The following is a 26,432-nucleotide window of genomic DNA, read 5'->3' as shown; positions in this document are numbered from 1 at the left end:
GGGGGGGGGGGGGGGGGGGGGGGGGGGGGGGGGGGTGCGGAGTGCGACTTGACACCATAGAAAATACTGGCAGAGACTGAGGCAGGTCTTGCTGGGTAATCTGATGCCTTTCCTGCCCTATAGCAATGGGTTCAACATTATCCATGGCGGCCAAAGCTAGTTCTAACTCATTCACTCTTTTGTTTTATTTCGTTTTCTGTATCAAAGGAGCACAGAAACCTACCGAGCTCCATTTAGGAAGGAAACAGGAAGTCAACACTTGTGTTTCCTATCTTGAGTACTGTGTCCCGAAAATCAGTGTTTGCATGTCAAGACCCATGCTGATTATCAAAGGGTGAGGGGGTGCAGCATTGTCATTTTTGTTTATTTTGTTTCAAGAAGATAGATTCGAAGAAAGAAGACACAAAGGAGAAACACATGTTTATCATATCCTCAAAATGAAGATGGAGACAGATAAATATAAATGAATACATGTAGTCATTTCATAGTTGAATGAAGCAAAACCAACTCCAGGAGACCCTCTCAATAGTACCGTATATCATTCCATTTGAGCTGTTTATTCTCTTTGGTATTCACATCCCAGGATGCTGCAAACAAAAAATTTCACCTCTCTAATATTTTACCCTCTTTTACAACCAGTCCCTCTCTGCTTTCCAGATAAACTGGTAAGAACAGATACTACACTTGGTTTTAGCCAAAAGGCCAAGAAACAATGTGTTTGCCTTTCAGATTAACCCTTACCTGAGTGACCAGCCTCTGGCAATACCTACTCACACTTGGTAAGAGGTCAAGATCCACTGGTCCATATAGGCGAGCACAAAAAAATACCACGTGCAAAAATACAACCCTGGAAAAGAGATGGATCTGTGTGCCCATATTGGTGATCTAAAATCACATCTTTTTAAAAAATTTGCTCTCCACAAAATGACTTGCTTTTTAAATAAATTTAATATCAAGACCTAACGTGCTAAGTCGTTATGTTTAGCTATTTTAGTGTTAATTATAAAAAAAATCAATCTTTGTTTTAAAGAGCACAAGAAAGGTCAAGTTTAATTTGCTTGACAATTTTTTCTTCGCCTCTCAACAAGTACACTTTCTGTTTAGCTTTTACCAGATTCAATCTAAAAGAAGAGTTTTATGAAGCTAAGTGAGGAATGAAAATAAGGGTTTACAGCAAGTGCAATGTTACATCTGTTCTAATAGTCTGACGTCCTGTGTGCTACAGCGCATACGTGACTTCCAGACAAACATTTACAACGAGGAGAAAAATAATGAAGTGGAGAGGGCAAATGTACAGATCTTTTTTTAAAGAATTTAGAACAAAAGAGGTAAACTAAGATTTTTTTCTAACATATTAGATGAAAAATAATATTATTCTAACATGAAGTTTTGGTTTTAATCGCAAATTATATGACTAGAACAAAAGGGTAAGAGCATAAATAAATTCACTGGATATTTATAATAGTTCAAAAAGTAGCTAAAAATATAGAAGGACACAATTTAATCACTAACCTTGAACCATACTTCAAAATATATTCTCTCTCAGCCCTGATTTAACATAATCTGGTAAATTGTTTCACTTATACAATTTCAACTCGCAGTTGACCAAAAGGTGGCATAAAATCCGATTGTGAGCTGATGCAAATAAATACAGACTACTAAATTCAGCCTGAGTATTTTTTAAAGAAAGATTTAAGTGAAAAGAATAACTGCATCAGATTGCCAGGGAAATTTCTAAACTGTATGACCAAAGACATAGCTAAATGTTCTACCAAAGTCAGCTCCAAAATTCATTAAGTAAATCAAGTCATCCCAAATGTGTCTGTATTTGTCTTGCAAATTGAAATGCAACAGGAGGAGGCACAAAAGGCTTTTAGTAAATCAGCAACAATAGAACTAGATAAATTACAAATCTACGTGTTTGGGGGAGGGTACCACACATATTGTGAATAGGATGTTAAGCCAGCTTATCATCTGCTGGGCTTCATTTACAAACTGCCTGTAAGAACCTGCTATGTTCATAGACTCCGAGACATATATCTCTGCCATTTTGTGGTAATGTGGTTATTTAGAACCAAGTTCATGACTCTAGAGCTGGAGATTATATCTGTAACTTCCTCTGCCCTCTTAGGTAAAAAACCTTGACCTAGACACTTCAGATCTCTTCTGCATTTCCAAGTAACTCTTATGGTTTAATTCCCTTACTGCTCAATACCGCATGGCATGTTGACTTTCCATCATAGAGTGATTTCGAAACCTCAGAGCTGGGAAACTTTTGCTAACTAAGGCCAAGTGCCTTAGAGAATCGCAGAAATAAGCAACACACCAATTAATTTCATACTTTAGAGGAAGAACTGAGTTCTAACTAGGTGCCACTATACAGGGTGAAGAAACAAAACTCTGGAAGACTAACAGCTTAAAGGCCACATGACCAGTTGGTGGCAAAATTCAGTACTCTCTCAATTATATGCCCAAATCCCTCCATGTACAGAATCGTAAGTTAACCATTTAGAACAATACCCTCCTGCATAAATGCAGATTATACAAAATAGGCACACTGGCTGGAAAACCACTGATTTGACAGGTATAGGAAGTTCCTTAAGAGGAAAATAGTGCAATGGCCAAGAGCTTGCCCCGGGGGGCTGCACACGCTGTGCTGAAGAGAAAACTCCCCCGGCAGCAGCTGTAGTCATTTCTGAATCGAGAAAGAGCTTTTCTGCATTTAGTTTAACATTTCAAAGTTTATTGGTGAAATACAGCTTATTTTACTCCATGAAATTCTGAAGATATTGCATGTGTGCAAAGGAATGACTTAGATTTAGAAATTTATTTGAAAGAACAATGATATTGGGCCAATTTACTAGCCTATGCCTCCCAATTCTTTTGAACCTAGAAGCTGTTTGACTTATTCCACAATATTTGAAATCATCTTTATTCCACTTTTCTAAGACTTAGAGTATCTCAGACTTCTTTTTTAGCTATTTATCTACAATGTCCACAGTATTTCCACCATTCTAACCAGACCTTCAGAATTTTTCTCAGTATAGTCTACATTGCTGCTGACACCCACCAGGTTGGATACGATTGAGGGAAAGATCCAGTGGAGAGGACAATAGCTATTTGGGAGAACAGAACATTGTCCATTTTCCTTCTAAACTAAATATAATATATAAGTATTATATTCATTTTTGAAGGAGTTTCTTCTACCCTTTAGAATATGTACAGTTGTTTTATTGTCTTATTATAGTAAACATTAAACCTTGAAACTGCTGTGATTATGTAGGAGCTGACTTTGGAGATGAATGTCAATTTAAATTAGTTTCTTTGGCATTTATCAGTAATTCAACTTTGTGTAATTAATTACGGTATTATACATAATTCAAATTAGAGAGGAAATATACTCTTCAGACATCTCCAAATCATCAAAACTACTTGTAAATATGTCAACCTGTCTTAAGAGCCAAAACCTCTATTGTCTTATTATTTGATTTTGAATCTATAAAGTATTTTAAAAACACTATTTTCTTCATGTAGATTTCCCTGGTGTTCTCAGTTTTCCCCTATAAGACCTTTTTTCCTCTTTCTAATTTTTTGACATTTATCCTAAATATCCACAAGATAAACGTTGGTACAAAGATTAGAGATTTTTCATGGACTACAATCTGTATACCAATCAATCAAACTTTAATTTTAATTTGGAAAGGAGGCAATTATATGAAGATCATAGTGATTTGATGCATTCAACAGGTAAAAAGCTGTCGACTTTAATTTTCTCTGAATTTTGACTATTAGTAATATCTTTGGTCTATAAATATCAGATCTTGAACAAACCTGAGGAAGAATATGACAAGGGATTAACAAGCATAAATCAGACAGATCAGATGAACTCTGACAATTTTATGGACTGCTTTTCACATTTTATTATGGAAGAAAAAGGCATTTTTGTTGTATTCCTACTGTGAACTCACTAAACTTTCAAGTCCTAATCTCTGAAGTCTGCAGTTCTTATGCTGTACTTCACGCAGCACCGGAGGTTTCACACAAGTCTTTAACGTCCATTGTTGAGGACGCATGTAGGATGTGTGTCGTTCGTGGAGCTCTTAACCACTCTCTCCCTTCACCCCAAGATGCTCCATTTTACTCTCAGTTCATACTGGACTCTCAACTAGGATTTCATTTGAAGAAGATATACCAGCTCAAAGAACATATGCATCTGATTTAAATTTCAAGCTGAGGATAATGAAATATATTTGTTTTCACAATGTCACCATCTCTAAATACTTCCAAAGACCGTTTAACTTTTTTTCATCATTAAAGTAAAATTTGCTCAATCTGAAAAGGCTACATGCTACATGATTCCAACTATATGACATTCTGAAAAGGCAAAACTACAGAGGCAATAAAAAGATCAGTGGATGCCAGGGGTTAGAGGGGAAAGAGGGATGAACTGGGGGAGCACAAAGGATTTTTGGGGTGGTGAAACTTCTCTGTGTGAGACTATGGTGGTGGATACATGTCATTACACATTTATCCAAACTCATAGAATGCACAAAACTAAGAGTGAACCCTAATGTAGACTATGGACTTTGGCGATAATGATGTGTCAGCGTAGGTCCATCATTGTAACAAATGTACCACTCTGGTGGGGACGTCGATGCAAGGGAGGCTGTGTAGCGTTGGGGCAGGGAATATAAAGAAATTCTTGTACTTTCCATTCAATTTTGCTGTGCACCTAAAACTGCGCTAAAAAATAAAGTTTATGAAAAAATAAAATTGGCTTATTTATAGCATTAAGTGAAGTATTTATCTGCACAATTAACTTCTTAGAATTTCTTTTCTTTCCAAAAGTTTGCCAATGAATGATGGGACCTACAGTAAAAAAGCAAAAAGCAAAAAAAGCTGGAAATTCACAGTAGAGTAAGACTGTGCTGCATCTCTAGAGAGCAAGACCTGCTGGGAGTTAATGGGAGGCTTTGGGGACATCTCTTGGGGTTTGCAGGGACCCCAGGTGACGGCTGTAACTGGCAAAGAAGGACAACTTAGCTGTAAAAAGCAGATCTGGTTGGGAGTCACGACAGCCCTGACACATGGTCATGGGACGACGGGCTCCTGGGAACGGACGTATGTTCTTCACGATGACAGAGAAGAATGGTAGGCAAGCAGATCACTGAATATGAGGACATGGGAGGAAAATCCAGACAAAAACTGTAAAGACTGGTTTGTGCAGGAACACTCAGGTGACAGAAAAAGAAGCTCAGTCTTTTTCAGAAAGTGATTAGGAGACTGGGGAGAAGCCACATACGTACTACTCACAGCTAGTGGCTGTAGAAAAGATCTATGGCAGGAGCTCAAGCACTGTTGGAGAAAACAGAGGCATTACATATATATTTTTACACTCAATAAAATAATAATAATGGCATATTGATAATAAAGCATCCTTTCGATTTTATGTATCTTAGTTTAATAGTTTGGCATTGAATGGTTCATTTTTATTTACTTTGCCTATTCTTCCTAGAAACTTTTTTGGATCTCCCTTATTGGTCCCAATTTCCACCTGTGTTCTGTTTCTCTCTGATTTGAGAGGCGTTAACAACTCTCCGTCTACCTTGATTTGTTGTTCTTACATGCAGCTCAGTTCCTATACTCCGCCAAGGGTCCCTGGCGGACAGTCTAAGGCTGCATTTACTTCTTTCATCTTTCTCAAAGAGACATTGTAGCACCTCGATGCTTTCTCTGCTACATCGCTCCTTTCTATTTTTATCTCTCTGACCCATTGCGCTAGCTCTCCGTTCTCTCAAGAAGTGTAGCATAATGGTTCAAATCTTGGGTTCCAGCATTAGACTGCCTCCATTCATCGCATTCACCACTTACTAATTGTGTGGTCTTGGGCAAGTTAATCGACCTCATTAAGCCTTGGTTTCCCTATTTATAAACTTGACCTAAAAATGGTGCCCACGTTAGAGGGTTGTGGTGAAGATTACATGAATGATGCAGACAAAGTGCTCAGAGTGGTGCTTGGCGTTTGGGAAGCCCTCAGTAAACGCCCAGAGCTGTCCAACACGAAAGTGCACTGGCTTGGGAGCCAGCTTTTCTGGATGTCTGTTTCCTGTGGCTGCTGTAAAAAATTACCACAAACTGGGTGGCTTCAAACAACAGAAATTTATTTTCTCACAGTTCCAGAGGCCAGAAATCCAAGATCAAGAGGTCTGCAGGGCTGTGCTCTCTCCGAAGGGTCTGGGAAGAGTACGTGTCATGCCTTTCTCTTAGCTTCTGGCGTTGCTGGCCATCCTGGTATTCCTTGTCTGGGAGACACAGCACTCCAATCTCTGCCTCTGTCCTTACACGGTTCTCCTTGTGTGTGAGTCTTTACATGGTGTTCTCTTCTCTACGTGTCTGTCTCTGTCTCTCTTCTCTTCTTCTTAAAAGGACACCAGTCATAGTGGATTAGGGCCCACCCTCATGACCTCATCTTAACTTGATGACATTGCAAAGACCCTATGTCTAAATAAGGTCACATTCACAAGCACCAGGGTTAAGATTTCAACATGTCTCTTTAGGGGACACAACTTAACCCATAACACTAGGGAAGGGGTTCTTGCACTGAACAATGGCTTGCCTTCTCACCTACTGTCCTTTCCTCCTTTCTCTTTTCCTTGATTGTTCCTTATATAGAATCCTTGTCAAATTCCATGATGTCATTTCCCATGTTCTAGTTTTTCAGTATTGGATATAATACTTCAGATGTGGTCTAACTGATGCTTGCGGTAGACTCCTGAGATCTGGACATTTGACTAGGGTATTATGAAGAGTATTTCATTTTGTTGTGTATTTTGGTAGCCACATCACACTGATGCCTCATGTGGAGCTTGGAATACATTACAACAAATAAGCTGATTTTTGCATCCCTTCTTTACTAACAACTCATAACCATCTCTCATGCCTCTTCAGCCTATTTTCTATTTCTGAATGCAGTCTTGAGAGAGGTAATAGAGATGAACATGGTCTGAATTGCTCCTAGAGTTGGAATGGATGGGCAGTCACAGGAAATACTGTGGGTAGTTTGAGTGGCTCCTAGACTTTGCAGCCTGAACCAGTTGGCCTGGACCACGCATCGTGGGGCAAACAAACGGTACGATGGACCCACTGTGGAAAATAATCCATGACTAGGGAAAAATCCAGCTGTCATTTGCATATTATCACATTCTCTCCAGAATTCCCTCCAACAGTGAGCAGTCCCTGAAAAGCCATCGGTATCTTTATGGCAGTCCAAGAGGCTGTCTGAGTCCTTCAAAAGGAGGGGGAGGGAAGCTTGGGCTGTGGCCCTGCAGACGCCCTGGCCTGACCCTTCAGAAGGCTGCTGGCACTTTAGCGTCAGTGACTGATTTCTCCCACTGTTGACTTTAAACTACAAGCAGGTTGGAGCACAGCCAACACAAAACCAATACACACATTTAGATATGAGAAGGCTGCTCTTAACAAGAAAAATTGGTTGTTTCATATCACTGTTTTTCTTTACGTCACTACATTTCTTGATTTATTTCCCTTTTCATCTTTTTTCAATATTTGTAATTTGTATTGACGTGCATATTTAAAGTGTAACAAGGATTAGATGTGATTACTGTAATGCTTTCTATGTTAGAAACATGTACTATGGATGGTCTACAATGGGGATAATTTGTATGCGGCTAATTGGGACTTGACAGGATCATTCTTAACAATTTTCTCTGGAAGGTCTTCCTTCTCTAGAAGGGTTTTCAAGTTCTCTTTCATTTGAAAAATGTGCATCTAAAGTCCCACGCCTGGGTCTTAGTGGTACCCTGTACTCTCATCAAGGAATTCCCCTCCCGTATTTATACTCTCTCTGTGCATAGTAGGTACTCAATAAATGTTGGTTGAATAAACTCACCTCATTGCTTGTTTATTTGGCCCATTGCTCCCCCTTTATTAGGCTTACAAGCTTCTGAAATTCAGAAGCCTGAGAAAAGAATAACAAACATTGCATAAAAATATGAATTTTCACAAAACTCTATAGGGAGATGATATTATCATTCTCATTTTATAGATGAGGAAACTGAGGTGAGAAAAGTTAAGTAACTTGCCAAAGTCATACAGCTAAGAAGCAGCTGAGGTGGCATTGTCCTTTATTGTCATTGGTACTAGCAAAGTGCATAATGGAGGCTCACTGAATTAACTGGTTAAATGAATGAATGAAAGAAACAACTCTAGAAAAATCTATTTTATAATTGACTATTACACCAAAGCCATTGGGAAACAGGATAGTCTCTGTGTGATGCAGTAATCCAACCAAAATATCTCCCAAATAATAATAATAGAAAATAATAGTGCATGTTATTTTCCAGCATTGTCCTAGCTATGAAATCTCACTGCTAATGGAATTGAGGCTACCTGGATCATGAGCAGTTTAACAGGCTGCAAATAACAGATTAAGGCCAGATTAAGAATGGCCTGCAATGTAGGCTAATGGCATCTGCCATAAAACAGGGCTATTACAATGGGAAATCCCATAATGCCCATATCATCCCTCTTTAATTCATTAGTTAGGATGAAAATAAGAAAATGGATAAAGCCTTCACTATCCAATCATTTCTCTGCTTGTCAATTGAAATTTAAAGATTAAAGTATAAGTGTGTGTCTCTGTGTTTATGGTTCACGACAAAAAGAAATTTTACAAACACAAAAAAACCTAAATTTCAAAAATGCTACAAATTTAATTCAAATTGCATATAGTTATTGAATAGGTATTCAGGGAGCTAACAGGGAGCTCCGGAAGGTATATGAACAGGAAGCACACAGGAACAGAAGAATTAACAGCTGGGACAGAAACTGTTAGTTGCCTCTTAAGGCTTATTTCCCCTTTGTTCTTTGGTAACAAAATCCTCATGTTTAGTGAGGTACATTCATACTCAGTTAAAGGTTACAAAACCTAGCCATCTTTGCAGCTAGATGTCGTCATGTAACTAATTTCAAGCTAATGATACGTCAATGGGAGTTATGTAAAGTCATTTTCAGAAGGAGGAGTCATGCTTTCTTTTTCCCCTTCTCCACCTTCTGGAATTTGAACGTGGTTGCTGGAGCTCTAGAAGCCTGGACCCTGAGGATGTGGTCAAACCCTAAGAATGCCAGAACAGGCTGTCTGAAGGAGCATGGGCTCCTTTCACACAAAAGGGAAATAAGCTTTCATCTTGTTTAAGCAACTCTTATATATTTATTGTTTTATTATACTAAGCTCAACTTAAACCAAAATCAGTGGTTCTTAACCCTGCCTACACACTGGAAACCTCAAGAGTTTGCAAAATCCAGGAATGCCCAGAGATTTTGATTTAATTAGTGTGAGGCAGGGCCTGATGATCAGTAACTGTTAACGCTTCCTAGGTGATTCTAATTTATATGAAGCCAGTCAGTGATAATCACAGTTATAAAGTCGAAGGATGGAGGGAGCTCCAAGGTTGAAAATTATTTTTGGAGGTTGTTGCAATACTGTTCACAACCTAGATTTCGATCTAAGAGAAAAGCCATAGTAACAGAGGATCAGGAGTCTGTGACAGGCCCAGGGGAGGTGGCTGGCATGGAAGGGAAGCGTGATGACAAGTTTCAGGTGTAACGGATTTGATCTTTCAGTGGAACACGGAGTAAACAAACAAACAAATAGGCTGCATCATGTGTGGTTTTCCCTATGATCCACAATTATAATGTGCCTCAAAATTGCTTCATCAGCAATTTGCTTTAAATTTAATGACTTGCCATTTAATTTGATCCTTTTTTCATGTTGATTTTTTTAGGGAGAATGCAATTTTTTTTCTAGAAAATATCATAGATCTCCCTCTTTTTAAAGCATGTTGGGGAGAGAAATGCTGATGGAAAACGAACTGTGCTGTCTCATAAAGCTCTCATGGATCTTAGTTCTGTTTTTCTCAAGATGACTAAATAATACACTCTGTTCATGTCCATTTAGCATTCTGTTGGTAGGCTGTATCTATTTTGGGAACCCACAGCACGCTCTAAACATTTGACAGGCTCACACCTGATTAATCTCTCTTCCTTTCCTGTCATCAATATTATTTAGGGGCAGTGGTCAAACCATATTGACACTTTGCTGACATCTTCTCCGGTGCCCAATTACCTTTCTGTCATGATACAATCCATGAGGTGACAGGAGGATTCGATGCTGTGCCAAGCAAGTTGGCACCAAAATATCCCTGAGACAGAAGATAATATATCATTTTTATGCTTCTGCTGGAAGCTCCGAGAGCCATTTCCCCACCCCCACTGCCAATAGGTCTTTTAACGCACAGGGCTACCTTGTGTCTTGAAGTGTCCAGCGCTCGCCCGGATGAGCCTCGCTCACAGTTCCTATTTCATATCCCAAGGTGAATTTCTAATGAAAGAGCAGAAGCCTTGCCTTCGGCTCTTAGCCCTGACCCACATATTGAAAAGTAGTTACTCTTCTCAACAATCTCAGCTGCTAGACTTTCAAGGAATATCCTATTTAGATGCAACTTTCCACTAGAGGAAAGCTGGCCAGGAAACTTGAGCAGAGTAGGATGAGGAATAAAATGCATGGGCTGTAGAACCTTTCTGAAATCCGCTCTAGCCCTGCGCTGATGCTGAAACACACGTTTTGGGGTTAAATAAGATTAAAATAAAGCGTTTCCTTTTTCTCTCTTTTTTTCGTTCTTTTTTAAAAACAAAGTTTAAGTTATTGAAGATGGCCTTCATTAGATCAAAAGGGCATTTCCATTTATGTATCTAAAAAGGAAACATACCAATAGCCACCTATTTTTATATTTTGTTTTATACATACACACACATTTATTTGAAAATCAGCTATTGTTCTGGTCAGTTTACAACCAGAAGAGTGTTACTTATAATTGTTGTCAAAACTCCTCCTAATATCACATTCCTGTAATATGCATGAATAAGGCCACAGAGTATTAGGGTGTAAAGGGATTCTTATTCCAAGCAGGATCCCAGAAGGATTAAAAGCACAAACATGAGTTTCACAGAATTCGGATCAAGGAGAAAAAATATATTTTGCCTATAGGCTAAGGCCATGAATGTTCTCAGTTTCACGGTGTTAAATGAGAGAGATCCTCCAGTTTTCCCAGAAACTCATTCCAGTACTGGGGCTGGCAGAGTCAAGAACAGGGATGCTCTTTTGTTGTTGTTGAAAATTATTCTTCTATCTGCTTTTTCTTAAGGGAACAGTTGAATGTTGATTTATGATATAAAAGAATGCCTGTGAGGGAGGGTCCTTACTTTTTTAGTTTTTTAAACTACTTTTAAAAATTTTAATCCAACAGGTTAAATATAATCATGGCAAAGAATTCAAAGGGTAAATAAGATGTAGAATGGGATAAAGACAAGTCTTCCATAAGACCCCACCTCCTTAGTGCACTGTGTTAACTACTACTCGTTATGGTTTTCAGAACTTGTCTATGCAAGTACAAGGGCTATGGATCTGCATGCAATTTTGTATATGCATTTTTTTCTTTAAAAACTGGCATCATATATACTCTTCTGCAATTTGCTTTTTGCATTTTCATCTTGGCCATCTTTCTATGCAAATTTTTACATATCTAGTTCCTTCCTTTAAAGCCTAATAACAGTATAATTATCTAAAACTATTAATAGACATTTCTGTTTGGTTTTATTTTGTTTCAACTGCTACAAAAAAAATGGAAAATAAAATCTTAGTACTTATATTTCTTTGTACTCATTCAAGAGAGTAAATGCCATCCATGAAGGATTCAGTCAAAGAATATATGTGTTAAAGTTTTGATAGCAATTTCCAAATTGCCCTTAAAAGGCAATTCCTTGACTTCTCTTCCCCTCATGAGGAGAGATTATGAAATAAAACTGATGTTGTCACTGTATACATTGGGTCACACTGTTGTCCCACAGAGGTGTCATCTAAGACTAAAGCCTAGTACCCAACAAACCCAAGTACCCAGAAAGGGCTACTGTGATGAGCTGTTCCAGCCCACAGTGAGAGACAGCTCTTTGTAGCTTCAACTAAGAATTTTCTCCTAGAGGGAATTAATGTTTGCACTTTCAATCAACCTGAGAAACAAAAGTTCCTCCTCTGGGAACTGGGGTAGGGCTTGGGATGGGAAGCAAGGACTTACTTCTTCCAGCTTAGACTCCGATGCCCAGGGCTGCCTGAGGAAAACTGTTAGTAACAGCAGGGCTGAGATCAGGGGAAGGATCACCGTGAGCCAGGCAGGGACTTGGGGATCAGAGCCCTGCCTGTGGTGTCTAAGAGCGGCTATTTCACGTGGCAGTTGTACGTTTATCTCAGTGTCATATTTCTCTAAGCCCCAAGCCTTCAGCTGAGTCTCACTGAAAGACACAATATGGTTTCCACTGTGCTGGGGATGACTAAGGAGCCCTCTCCGCTCCAGAAGAGCATCAGGGATTGTCACAGATGGAGGCAGCCATTGGCGGCAGAGCAAGAATCTCAAGACAGGCAGCATAAGGCCAGAGTGGAAGGGCTGGGAGAAGGTGTTCTTGAACCCCTATGAGGCTGCAGCTCGGGGAACAACAAGGTAACTCTACGTGTGCACACGGGCGTGTGTAGTTTGAGGTGGGCTTACCGGACATAGTAACGACAATTACAATAGATGTTTGTGGAGCACTGCCCAGTGAAATATGCACGTACCTTCCCACTTATGAGTATCCTCTCTTCTAAACTTTATATCTACCATATAATGTAGATATTATTACTATTTCAATTTTGTGCTAAGGAAACAGCCACAGAGAGCTTTGGTAACTTGTTCAAGGTCACTGAGCTAGCAAGCAACAGAGCTAGGCACAACATCACGTTACATTTAGAAAATAATTTGAAGTTACTTATAATAAAATTACTTTTAATATAAAATCAAAATAAGAGATTTTTAAAAAACCAAATCAGGAACACCACAGAGGTGAGTAAAAGTAGAGATTAAAAATGAAACTGTATCTTCATGTTCTTGGCAGCATTAGTCACCATCGCTAAAATATGGAAGCAACCCAAGTGTTCATCGATGGATAAATGGATAAACAAAATGTGGCATAAACGTACAGTGGAATATTATTCAGCCTTAAAAAGGAAGGGGATTCTGACACACACATACTACAACACAGAAGAACTTTAAGGACATTATGCTAAGTGAAATAAGCCAATCCCAAAAAGACAAATACTGCATGACTGCATTTCTATGAGGTGCTAGGGCGGTCAAGTTCACCGAGACGGAATGAATGGTGCTTGCCAGGGGCTGGGGGAGGCAAGAATGGGAGTTCTTGTTTAATAGGTAGAGAGCTTCAGATTTGCAAGATGAAGAGTTCTGGATCTAGAGCCTGGTTATGCACAAAAGAACGAATATACTTAATACCACGGTAGTGTACACTTAAAAAACGGGTAAGATAGTAAATTGTTATGTATATTTTATGAGAATAAAAAAATTGGAAAAAAATGAAATCATACTGTATGTAGTGTGTATGTTAAAACTTTTACTGAGTTCATGCCTTACTGTGTAACACCTAAGCAGGAGTCGAGTTTGCCTGCCCTGGGTTTGACTCTTGGGTCTACCACTTGATAGCTGTGTGACCTTGGGGAAGTAACTTAACCTCTCTGGGACTTAATTTCCTCATCTGTAAAATGAGGATGAAATAGTACCTTCATCATAGGGTCAATGGAATGTTTAAATGACTTGGAACATTTAAGCACTCGGAACAACGTGTGGCATGTAATTAACGCTCAATAAATTTCACTATTACTATTTGAGCAAAATGACAAATGAGAATGCACAATAAAGAATAAATATTTCACTTTGAGTAAAAGTGGACCTGTTTCATGGAAAAATGTTATTAAGAAGATAAGATAAAATTGTTTATAAACAATGAAAAAATATATAATGATTACTTTTCAAAATATCGAGCAATTAGTTGCTGGGTGGTAAGCTAACCCAATCAAGTGTGAGTTTCTGGCTTTGAAACCTTAAAGAGGTTCTGCTGCCTAAAAATGTTGGTCAGGGATTATGTCCGGTCTAGGAAGGAAAGCCCTACAGACAAGCCAGGTCCATTCAGGTCACCGGAATAGGGCATAGCCGGGTAGTATTTGACTGGCCTTTCCAACGCTGAGGTGGGAACTGCTTACTGACTGTAACACAAAGACTGCTAATGGATGCTCACCTCACTTATATCCCCCGAAGTATGTGCTTATCTTGGCCAGGACACAACTATGCAGAAATTCTACAAGTACGAGAGAAGGGCACTCAAGCAATGGATGGCATTCCTTCCCTGGCAATTCCATTTTGGAATTGCTAATTTCAGAAGCGATGATTTAGCTCATTGAGCCAGGCTGCAAGAAACCAGGAATTACCCAGTGGTGGGTACTTAGCTGAGACCAAGGCTCGCTTAATTAGGATTCTGGCACTGTAGGTGGGAATATTTACTATTGCTGTGAATAGTAAATCATAAATGTTAAATTACATTCAATCTCAGAAATAACTGTGCAAAACTTCTCCCAGCATAGATAATCAGACAATTATTGAGTTGGTTATATTTCTCGCAGGCTATTGCTGCTTTGCTATGAGACCCAATCACGCTCTGAGCTACAATCTCATTTATCCCGGCTCCATTTTTGTGTATTCTACTCTAGTAAATAAGAATAAATGCTCAATCTTAGTTTTAGAGTTCTTTAAAAAAAGCACATACAACATGTGGTCTATTGTTTAAGCTTTAAATTTAAAACTTACATATAGCTAGCTAAAACATGAAATTCATAAATCATTAAAAACATTAAAAAATGTGAGTAGTCTTCCTTGATCATGATATTGTAGAAAAACACTGGACTGGAAATTTTGGGTCTTACTCTTCTCTCTGCTTCTCATTTCCAATATAATTTTTGGAAAGTAATTAAAATTGTCCTTGACCCCACTTTATGCATCTGTAATCCAAGAAAATTGTAACGATTTTAGCTAACAATTAGCACGTCCATTCAACATGCAAAAAATAAAAATAATATACCCTACTGTAATTTTAAACATCATTTATGACAGCACTTTACCAAATCTTTACATGAATTAGGAAGTACTATCTATCCATATTCTGCTGACCTGAAAACTTAGAGACGTCAAATGTCCTGACTAGGTCACAGGCAGAGGAAACGACACAGGAGAACTCTGCACCCATTTGGTCTCAGGCCGTTTTAATCAAATGATTGCTGTGATTGCAGTAAGATTAGTAGAAGTAGCTTTCTTAGGTGGACACAGAGTCTGAAAGCAAGAGATTCAGTAGAACCTCTATCTTTACTTTTACGTCACCACGAGTGCAGGTTCACATATGTGAATTTCACTTGGATATATGTAATCAATTATTGTTTTCATGAAAGTCTCAGCTCTCCTTTGTGCTAGGACCAAAAGAATTGAATACCAGTGATCATGGGAGCACACACTCCGGTTGCCTGGACAATGAACCAGCTGGGAAGTACTCCCCCTTCTCCTAGTGGAGAGGCTGCATCTGAAGTCAGCCTCCTAGGGGGGGCGTGGCTTCCTCCCTGCCCCTGGAGGGAATATGACACCCAGACAATGCCCGTAAACAGCTGGCCCCTACACCCAGCTCATCTGGTACTCTCCGAGTCTGACTTTCTTCCACCTACAAAGTTGCTCTCATTCTTGCCCTATGGGAGCAAAAGCAGCAAGGCGTTCCTTGGGACATAAATCCTCGATGCATTCAGCATGACAGCCTGGTTCCAGCATCTCTCTCAGAGGGATGATGGGGCTGGGGACCTGTACCTTCTCTTCTCTTGGTGACCCCTGATTTGTAAGGTTCTCCCGTAAAGCCTGTTCCATAACACTGCCAGGTGACGCTATGGAATTCGACTTGAGGTCTGCTGCACAGCAAGTTCAAAGCATGAAGGGACCCACTTTCCACAGTCGGTTTTCATTCCTTCAGATTCATTTGGAATCATTAAGAATTGCAATGAGAGTTACATAATTAAGAACCGCAAACAGCTATGCATCTCATACCATACAATTTACAGAATGTTTTTTATATTCTAGATTCTATTTAATTCTCACAAAATCAGCCAGTCAAGATTGACTGATTGATTGATTTTGGGTGAGGAAGATTGGCCCTGAGCTAACATCTCTTGCCAATCCTCCTCTTTTTGCTTGAGAAAGATTGTCCCTGAGCTAACATCCATGCCAATCTTCCTCTATCTTGTATGTGGGATGCCACCAGAGCACGGCTCGATGACGGATAGGTAGGTCCATGTCCGGGATCCAAACCCATGAACCCTGGGCCACTGAAGCAGAACATGTGAACTTAGCCACTACACTATTGGGCTGGCCCCAAGATTTGTTTTATTGTCAGACAATAAAAGTTTCCAATTGGTTAAAAGCCTCCCTCAAAGGTGGCAAATCTAGGCCATTTTTAAAGCATCCACATGGCTGGCCCTTTGCTGGGTGCTGGTGAATTCAAAGATCAATAAGACACCTCCAAAAGCTTTCTTTCTTGTGCGAATAGGGAAGGCCATTTTAATAGCTATTTATTATAAACATATTCATTACACTTTTCAGTTTGCTCAAAATTTGCTTCTACTATGAACATTAGACAAACTTTACAGAAGTCACAAGGTGAGGACGTCTTAGCTGCTACTCAGCCAGAAGGGAACAGGACATAGCAGTGTCTGGGTTCCTGAGCAACTGGAAAATTATGTCCCAATCGAAAGCTTGCTGGAGGGCTGTGTCTGTGGGTGAAGCAGAATCGGTATGTCTGCAATAAGTGTTCTCATCTGTCATCTGAACTCAGGTATGTTCTTGGAAATGGTTTCAGATGCAAATACATTTCTCTGAAATCCGTGTTTCTTATCAGTAATCCCACTAATGGTGCCCCTCTGGGGTTAGACATGACGTTATGCTGATGCCGCAAATTGAATACTTTCAAAGCTGAACTCATCGTCTACTTGCTCAAAGCTTTATTCCTTAGCTTGATATATGGCCTTACTTCCCCTCCATGTCTAGGTGCCCTGTGGGGAGCCTACCTAGACTTCTGTCTTTCTTCTTGCATAGTCATAAGTATCAAGTCCTGTAGAGGTCACTTCCCAAATATCTCATATATATTCCCCCTTCTCCATGGTCATGTCATCGTTTACCTTAAGCCCTCGATGCCTGTCAAGGACTATTGTGACATCTTCTTCCTCTCCACCCACCTCCCACATCAAGCCAACCTTCACAGGGCTCGTTGCTGATAAATCTAAACTCCTAACACCCCCTTAAAAGACTAAAAGCTACACGCTTAGCCTTACTGTGGTTTCTCCTCTTTTCTCCACATCACATTCCAGATCCACTGTACTGACAATACTTATTCATGCTTCTCCTCCAAGAATATCTTATATGAAAGAGTATGTGTGGTAAACTCCTACTTCTCTTTCGAGCATCCCTCTCTCTGTGAGGACTTTCCTAACTCCTCCCTCCGCTCTCTCGGTTAGACTTAAATTTTCCCCCACTGGTTTTGTTGTATCCTGTGCATGTCTTCATTAGAGCACTAATTATACTACATTGTCTATTTGCATGTGGCTTTTTACTCCACTTAGGTTTTGAGCTCCTTAAGGACAAAGAGCATGTTCTATTTGTCATTACATCCTTAGCACTTAGCATAATGTCCGACAAAAATGAATTGCGCTTGAATTTATGCACTGGATTTCCTCTTCCTAAATAGCTCAACTATCCTCTGTGGTAGGACAAAAAGAATCAAACGGTCTGGGTTGCCAGGATGATGAACACTCTGGAACGGCGTTCTCATATCTAGGTGCAGAGGCTACACCCAAAGCCAGCTTCCAGAAGGGGTCTTGAGTCAATGTTGAACAGAAAGGAATCTGAGAGAGCCTATGGAACTTGCTTAAGGACACACAACTAGTAAAAAGTGACAACAAGAACATAAGTCAGGGCAGGGATTTTTGTTCTTGCCATCCACTGTTTTATCCCTAGTACCTAGAAGATTCTCTGGCACATGAGAGTTCGATCAATATTTGTTGAGTAAGTGACTGACTGAATGAATGATTGACTGAATAAATGAAAAGCTAACTTCAAAGCTCGTGTCCTTTTGATTACATTCTCTTGACTTCCGATCTTTGTATTGCATATAAATGTGTGTGTGTGTAGACACATCTTTCAAATAAATAAAATTAAAAATTGAATACCATGATTTTCTCTTTACCAGAAAACACAATTAAAGAGTAATGATAGCTATTTACATACTCCCACGTAGAAATTCTAAGCCATTGAGATGTACAGCCTTGGTAATTCATTTCATTTACTAAAATAAAAATGGCTTTTTGAAAACAGGTAGACATCCTACCTGGAAATCACATAATTCTACATTTAGAATTAGTTTTTGATTAACTGGTAGAACGAACTTGTCTTGTAAACTGTCTTCTAACTAGCGTAAAACAGAGGCTGACAGAAGGAAACTGTGGTTGGACCTGGGAGGAAAGGCAGGGCTGTGCTCTCTGCTGCTGTCCAGAGGCAGGAACCGAGCATCCCCACGCTTCTGAAATCGTAAGAAGCAGGTACAGGATGTGTGCTTCTGGGAAGAACCGTACCTGGTTTATGTTCTTCCACCTAAACTTCTGGGGCCTCTTTTTCACAAGGAATGACAGCTGATTTTATCTTTATCTGTTACTGACATAGACCCAGCCATTGACTGTGAAGTGGGACAAAAGCCAGCAGAGGGATGAAAGAAACCCAAAATAGGTCTTCCTTGAACTGATTCGTATCAGAGTTATAAACAGTTCCAGGCAGATGAAAGAAAAGCGGACAGACTGGCAAGCACTGTTGCTGAAGACAGGAGCAGAGAACGATTTTTTCCTTTTCTTTTTTTTCCCTCTCTTTTTTTTCTTGTCCAGCTACTCAAAGCAAACATTGTAGGAGGTGGAGGCCCTCCCGATGGAGGTTGTTTACTGTGGATGTGCTCACACGCCTGCACACGGGCTCCCCGCCCTCGGCCATCCCCTCTATTGTTACAAAGCACATTTTATAATGCAAATCATGCCTGCTACATGGCTCATTATTTTCCTCTCTGAATAAAATATGAACACATCAATTATGTGTCCTTCTATTTCTAAATGCATATCCTCGTTGCACTGACCGCTTTCTGCCTTATATTTTTCAGAACGTTCCTGACATTTGTCAACTGGGTTAGTTCCAAACCTTTCTAGGCTATTATCTTACTATTTCGGCACTTTTCAAGCTTTCTCTTCCATCTAATTAGTTTGACCTGAAGGCACTCCACGAGGGCAAGCTTGACTGACAACCGCACTCACCACTGCTTGTAATCCGCGTCACAATTACAGTAGTACTTGGGGTCAGTGCAGTTCCGCTCGATGCCGCAGGCGCATTTCTGAATCCCAGGCGCGGAGCCTCCCCAGTAGTAGTGCTTCTCGTTGGCTTTGCCAACCCACCATGTGTAAGGACTTCCATCTACGAGAAAGCAGAAAGGCACGTTGAGATGGTCTAGGACTGAGTCATTACAATGCCACACGTTCACCCACCTTCCCCAGGAGGAATATCACTCTCTGAGAGACTGAACATCACCAACTCTCTTGAAAGTAAATGATTTCAATAACAAGAATATTTAACAAAAAATATCAGAGGGAATGGTAAGCTCAAGTTTTCCCACCAGGATATGCACCTCTTTCCTTGGAAGAAACATTTACATGCCAAGCTTCAGTAATTTAGGAGTCTATTCTGCAAATTGGCTGCCCAGCTGGAGGCGATCCCCAATGAAGGCATAGAGACCATGTACTGATTCTGTAACATACAACTGAGGTCATGACTAGTCATGCTTTTCTGTGAAATGACAGTCATGGCAATTATGGGATATTAGAGCCACACATGGACTTTCATTACATCTTAGTGCGATCTCTTTATTTAACAGGTAAAGAACTAAGGTCTTGAAAAATGAAGCAGTTTTTCCATCACACAGCAGATTAGCTCACAAACCAGACGTCTGACACCAAATCTCACAAGACATTGGACAATGTTCTTTATACGGTATTACTTTCTTTTATTATTTGGCCTGATATTCCATCATTTACTCATTCATTCATCCAATCATCACATATCCCTTGAGTTTCCATTATGTGTCAAACATTCTAAGAAACTCAGTAGAATAATACAGGAAAAAGATACAAGTTGAGAATTCAGTTTAATGGGTATTATGAACACACAGGAGGGTGGGTGAGTAAAAGGAGGTCATGAAGGAAGGTACTAGAAGAGGTAAAATATTTGAGCTATGTCTTGAAGGTTGAGTGGCAGTTACCCAGGTGAATAAAGATAGAAGAGAGCTAAGGGCTCCTAGGCAAAAGGAGCAGAATGGTAAAGTTTTAGGTGGAAAATGTACAAAGGAGTCTATGCATTTATGGTAGAATAGGGCTGAAGAGATGTGTGAGGGAGTAGCATGAGTAGGTAGTTACGGACAGTAGATGAGGGTCATATCACCAAAAAAATCTTTTTCCAAATAATAAGTTATTTTGCATTAGTTTATTTTTTGCTTTTCAGTGTTTATTTCCTTCTATTTAAGAAGTTTGGTTATAATCCAATGTTACTACAATAAAAAAAATTAAATTAAAAGAACACCAAAAAAAAAAAAAAGGTTTGAACTTCATCCTGAAAGTGATGGGAAACCATTAAAGGATTTTAAGCAGGGAACTGTCATGATCAAGTTTGTGTTTTGAAAATTTACCGTAAGGTGAAATAGAAAGTTCTGGAGGATGGAGTCAGGGAGGCCAGATGAGATGCTCATGTGTTAACACAGAGGAGAGACAATAAAATAGCAGTGAAATGGAAAGGAAGAGAAAATAGAGATTTAGGAGGTACACATGGCCTGAGACTGTTGAGGTTTGGGTGGGAGAGAAGGTGGGAAGAAGGGATTGTGAATCAACCTGAGGTTTCTGGCTCAGGTGACTGAGAGGATGGTGATGTGTTTCACCAAGGTGGATAATTGGGTGGGAAGATTAGAAGTTTAGAGAATTTCAAAGAAAGGATGATAAGCTTGATACATGAAATAGGCAGTTGGCTAGAGAAGTCTGGATCTCAGAATATTTTCTGGGCTGAAAATCTCGTTTTAGGAGCCATCAGGGTAAACCAGAAATATTGGTAGCAGAAGATATGCCGTTGGAATCTTTTAGATCACAGCAGCATTTAGAGAACAGAAAGAGAGGGAAATGGCCATAGTGGAGATGAAGAAGGAAAGAAGTCAGAGAGGACAGAGAAAACAACAAGGAAAGGATTTCCAAAAAAACAGTGTGGTCAGCCTTGTCAGATTTCATAGTGAAGTCCATTAAGATATGAGAATTTAAACTTTTCCTTTTAATTTGACAGCTAGATGGTCATGGAAGACATTCTTAAGAGGAGTTTCAGGTGAGCGATGGGAAGAAGAAGCCAGGTAGCAGCAGGCAGAGGAGGGAAAGGAGGGGAGAAGGCTGAGCCCCCGAGAACAGATGGCTCTTGTAGGAAGCTGGGGAATGAATGGGATCTCATGGAGGCAGTGCTGGCCAGTAAACCGAGAAGGCTAGTCAATTTTAGCCAGGTATATGGCTAAAATTCCATGGTGACAACCCACCCACCCTTTCAGACAGTTGTGTACACTAGTCCCAGTATCTGTGTAAGTGCTCAGAAATGAAGTTGAAGAAAAAGTCATGTGCTCACTGAGTTATCATGCGAACAGTCACAACATCTCAGCAAATAATACAATAAAGTAAGTAAGGGTCATACTGGGAATTTTGTAAAAACTGCTGCAGGGCTTTCTCAGACATGCCAATAGTTTTCTTTCATTTTTACCGGTGGGCAATTTAAAGTCATGAAACTGTACTGGAAGACCCAGCCTTGACGTGATGAATGAGCAAATGCTCTGAACTTGGAAGCAAGTTCTTCAGGTGTTCTCCTACTTCACACAAATTTCTAGATTTTCCAATTTCTAGATTTTCCAGTTGTGCTGACTTAATTTGGAAACGTCACCATTTTTCCTTTTGCGAGGTCATTTGTGACACCTGAATTTTAATAAATACATTTGACTTGATCTGGTAAAGTAGAGAGGGAGATTTCAGTACCCTGTTCTGAAGAGAGGGAGAAGCCGGTTCTCTGAGACAAGGGTCCACTCAGAAACCCTGTCTTCTGCCCATCTGAGCCTTGTCCCCGCATATCAGGGGCTGTGTTTGCTTTCTGCACTTAAGCTATTTCGCTTCTCCCTTCTCTTTCCATCAGGGTAAAGAGTAAAGCATCCAATTTCCAATGCTTCCCAGTCTTGGAACCATGACCACTAATAAACCCTTGTTTTCTTTTGATGCGGTCAAATGTTTAACAAAATAAGCCTTGAAAAACCTCATGTATGGAAACTGTAACATCTGAGCTGGGTCATTTGGTCAGCAAGCTGCACTAGGTCTCTGCTGATTCCATCCCTGGCCGTGTTAACAGCAGGAGGGCAAGGTGAATGGTGCAATGCTGACCTTACGAAGGCATCTGGGGCCTTCCAGCCCAGAGCTGACCCTGAACATGTAGAAACATGACCTAGGCTGTCATCACATCTACGTCACCCTGTACCTTTTCAAGTTGACCAAAGGCTAAATTCTGTCTTGCAAAGCAAATTTTGGTTCCTATCATTGTTCTTGGAAACTAGAGGGTACTAACACACCTGGTGGAGAGGAAGAAACAAACCAGACACCTGCAGAACTGGAGTCATGGCTTGTCCTGCAGGACACTCCCTCCCACTGCCTGTACCTGAAACAGCCAATGAAAGAGCACGTATCTCAGAACCTCAGCTCAATTTCCAACTATTCCTTCCAGTGACCAGGACAAACAACCTCACACTGTTCTATAATCGTTATAGAAAGTGATGAGAAATTGCGTGAACCAGAGAAGCCGGGTGCGGCTCAGTATTCTTCATAAAAATAAGAACAATGTCAGTAAAAGGAGCAAGACAATTAGTAGCCTCCTCTTTAGCATGAGACTGAGAAATGTGCTGTAGGGGAAACGGAGAAGAAAACAGCACCTTCAGGGAGTACGGAGAAGCCCAGGAGAGGGCGTCTCAGTGTCAAGTTGTTTGGGCTGTAGGTGTCCCACTTGGAGCCCTAAGCTCTGCATGGGATCCAGGCTCTGAACTGATCTCACGGGGCAGACCTCGGTTCCCTAGGGAGGGACTCTCCTCAGATGCCAGGATGGGAATCAAAGGGATGATCTGCAATCACATTTCTTCTATTCGGTGTAAGGAGGCAACACGCTCGGGACCAGGTAAGAGTAGCCCAACTTCTCAGTTCTTCCCTCATCCTCCACCTTTTTCTCAAGTCACATATAGTCTTTTATAGCTGATGTTCTCAGTTAGGCTGATGCAAAATCGACCTCATTTTGTTCTTCTTCCCTGGAAACCAAGTTAAGTGCAGTGCAAAATGTTTTACTTAGCTCTTTCTACATCTGCCACGAACAGAAGAATGCCAACAAGAAAAACATATTCCAGGGAAACAGCAAATGGAACCCTTTGTTATCAGCATTGGCTAATTTGGTTAAGTCAAATCACTATAAAATAAATTTTTAATTTAGCCTATATTTTATCTTCAGCAAAAAGAGAATGGTTCAATTTGTGTTGAGCAAAGAATTGCCTTCTTCCAGTGCTATCCTAATGAAGCGCTACTTTCTGCTTTACAAATCATTATTTACCTGTTAATTGACTCTGGGGAAAAGCAGTTAAAGGCAATAAAAAGGGAAAGCCTTTTCAAAAGACAAGAATAAGAAGTGGTGAGAAAAGAAATAATTGAATTACCCAGTGCCAAGAGATCAAGAACTTCTCTAACCTCAGAATATGAAGATTTTCGTTAACTATGTTAAGTAGGTGTAATCACTGTGACAAGACTAGGTAATGAGGAACCATATTCTAAATTAGCTAGAAGCTAAATTATCAAAGTAAGGTATATTGTATTAAAAGAGTCAGATATGGATTGAATTAAATATAATCACTTTACTCTTTCTACTCACTTAAGATCAAGTTTTATCATGCTGAAAGGTTTACTATGATTTAGATGATTAAACTGGGGAAGGGAGAAAGAAAAGAGCCTACTTGTTTCCCGAGACTTAAAGAAATCAATAGATCTCTGTTATTTTCTCCAAGAACAACAAGTTGTTTCAGAAACACAAGGGCAAATGCGCGGGGACCTCTTGATGAAAATGTGGTCCATATCCGTGATTTTCAAAATGTGTCCTTTGGAACATCTGGGCCACACAAAGTAATTTAATAGTCTGCTTAAATAAATATTATCCTGGCACACCCTAAGATAAGACCCAGTATGCTCCCTGGGACATTTAATTAGCTCCATTTTATCCTCTTCTATAAGATATTAAAAACAATACCACAAGGGTTTATCGTCTCCAAAACGTAAACTTAAAAGCGTTTTTTTTTAGCTTGATGAAACTTAGCTTTATTACATCTATTACTATCTACTTCTGCACAAATTCTGTGAAAGAATCACAACGGGCTTTTAGCGGAGGAAATAGAACAGGTACAATCGCTGCGGAAATTGCCTTTCGTGCTCTGCTGAGCGCCCCCTGCTGGCAGCTCCCGGGCAGCCCCGCCAGACTCCTGCCGTCTGGCAGCCTTTTCCGGCCGTTTGAAGCCCCCTACAGTGCAAGATCCTCTTTCTAAAGAAGTGACTCCTGCTTTGAAAAATCCCCCACTTCCTCCTCCCTTCCATCCTTACCGCAGCATGACCGAATTTTGTTTCCTCCACTCCATCAGTCCATTTCAGCTGACCACTCTGATCTGATTCCAATACTCCATACCAAGGTATGAATGGTGATAATATGCTTTCTAAGTAAAGGCATCTCTAATTGGTGTGATTCTAGACAGTATGTGCAAAGCATTTCGGTAGCTGTGAGAACCTTCCTTGCAATGCAAATGACCTAGAGAAGAAGGTAGGTGAAACCTTATGATATGCCCCAGCCTGGGCTGGAGCAGAGAACAAGTTTGGAGGTGCTGTAGCTACTAGAAAGCCCTCCAGATAATCTGATAGCTATAATTTGGAAGATCAAGCAGGGCAGAATTCCCTTTTTCTTCAGGATGAGATGTGCACAGTCCAAGAATTCCAGGGCCCTAAAGCTAAAGGTGACAGCTGCCCTTGACCCATGCATTGGAAGCGGGAACAGGCCACTAGTCCTAGAGTTCGCTGGTTTAGATAGAGGCAGACTCTTGTCTTCGACAGGTGGAGTTCGTCCTGATGCAATCACCTCCAAGAACTGGACCGTGGCCGCTTAAGTCTCAGGATTCTCCAGGAAAAATGAGGGTGGGAGGTGAAGTCACAGAGAGGCTGCTTCCCTGGGTTTTCCCTCTGCTGGGAGATCAGTATAGAGAAGGTTTCCACTTACCTGACATAAGATTCATCTGAGGCTCCTGTCAACACTCTAGAGTCCTGGGCCCACAGAACAGCTTTATAGAGTAAGAGTCTCAGAGGAAGTTCTTGAGACCTGGTCACTAATGCCCTGGTGATCCTTATCAGGTCCACATACACTGACCGGGGCCAAGGACAGTGCAGGTTTAGTTCATAGAACACAGAGGCCCCGGGGCCTGGGTCCCAGAGGAATACCAGACCAGGACCTTGATTTCTAGGTGAAATCTGAGGAGGGGATATGGTGTTTACTACAATAACACCTCCATTTAAAATTCCCAATTTCTTTTTCAGAATAATCTAGTCATTGTAACTCTTTCTTTTTGCAATTTCATAATCATGGTCCTGAGTCCAAATGCCTGTATTTTAGCACTGTTTAGATTAAGAACTTTAAAAATAAAATTAAAAATCATATATCTTGGCATTTTCATAGGTAGAAAAGGCTATCATCTCAACTTGCCTATAATTTTTGTGAAATCAACTTATTAAACTGGATAACAATATTCTCTTTTGTTTCCCAATCACCTAATTCTATGTTGTTCTATGGGAGTATAAAGATCAAGCAAAGAATGAGTCCAAAAAAGTCCTGTGGAGCTCATGCTGCAGACAGTGACATGAAGTTTGGAAAACTCATAATTTTGAAGTTATAATATAAACATTCAATTTGGTAGTTAATGGTGAACATTTTCTCTCGCTGTGATGGAATGTCACTAAACTCCCTTGATTAGGGCTGAACAGGAATGAATGCGCTTCATTAGCCTCACGTTGCATCTTTTGGAATCACATTGGATTTTACCACATTTTATTAATTCGAATAGAGACCAAGTTTAGAAATGGGGAATTGAAGTTCAGATCAAAATGGACCCGAACTGAAATGTTAATTAATTAAAAATTAATTTCACTGCATAATATTTAAATTTATTTTATTGAATGGAACTTAATAGATTTCAATCAAGGACTGATTCCACTGAGCAGAATTTGATTGAGTTGAATCAAATCACTT

At 40.1% G+C, this 26,432-nt stretch overlaps 1 protein-coding gene and 1 pseudogene across 1 annotated transcript in view; both read right to left on the bottom strand.

Annotated features, from left to right (window-relative positions):
• Positions 1–26,432, bottom strand: part of CNTNAP2 (contactin associated protein 2) — a 1,871,002-nt gene that overhangs the window by 392,087 nt on the left and 1,452,483 nt on the right. Inside the window, exon 14 of the mRNA XM_046668987.1 lies at positions 19,325–19,481. Within this exon, the coding sequence (XP_046524943.1) occupies positions 19,325–19,481 (157 nt within the window). The remainder of the gene's footprint in view (positions 1–19,324; positions 19,482–26,432) is intronic.
• On the bottom strand, positions 597–714 carry LOC124244319 (uncharacterized; annotated as a pseudogene).

Source organism: Equus quagga, chromosome 8 (genome assembly GCF_021613505.1).
Source record: "Equus quagga isolate Etosha38 chromosome 8, UCLA_HA_Equagga_1.0, whole genome shotgun sequence".
Taxonomy (NCBI): domain Eukaryota; kingdom Metazoa; phylum Chordata; class Mammalia; order Perissodactyla; family Equidae; genus Equus; species Equus quagga.
The sequence above is the reverse complement of the archived record's forward strand: the minus strand, read 5'-3'. Positions and strand labels throughout refer to the sequence as shown.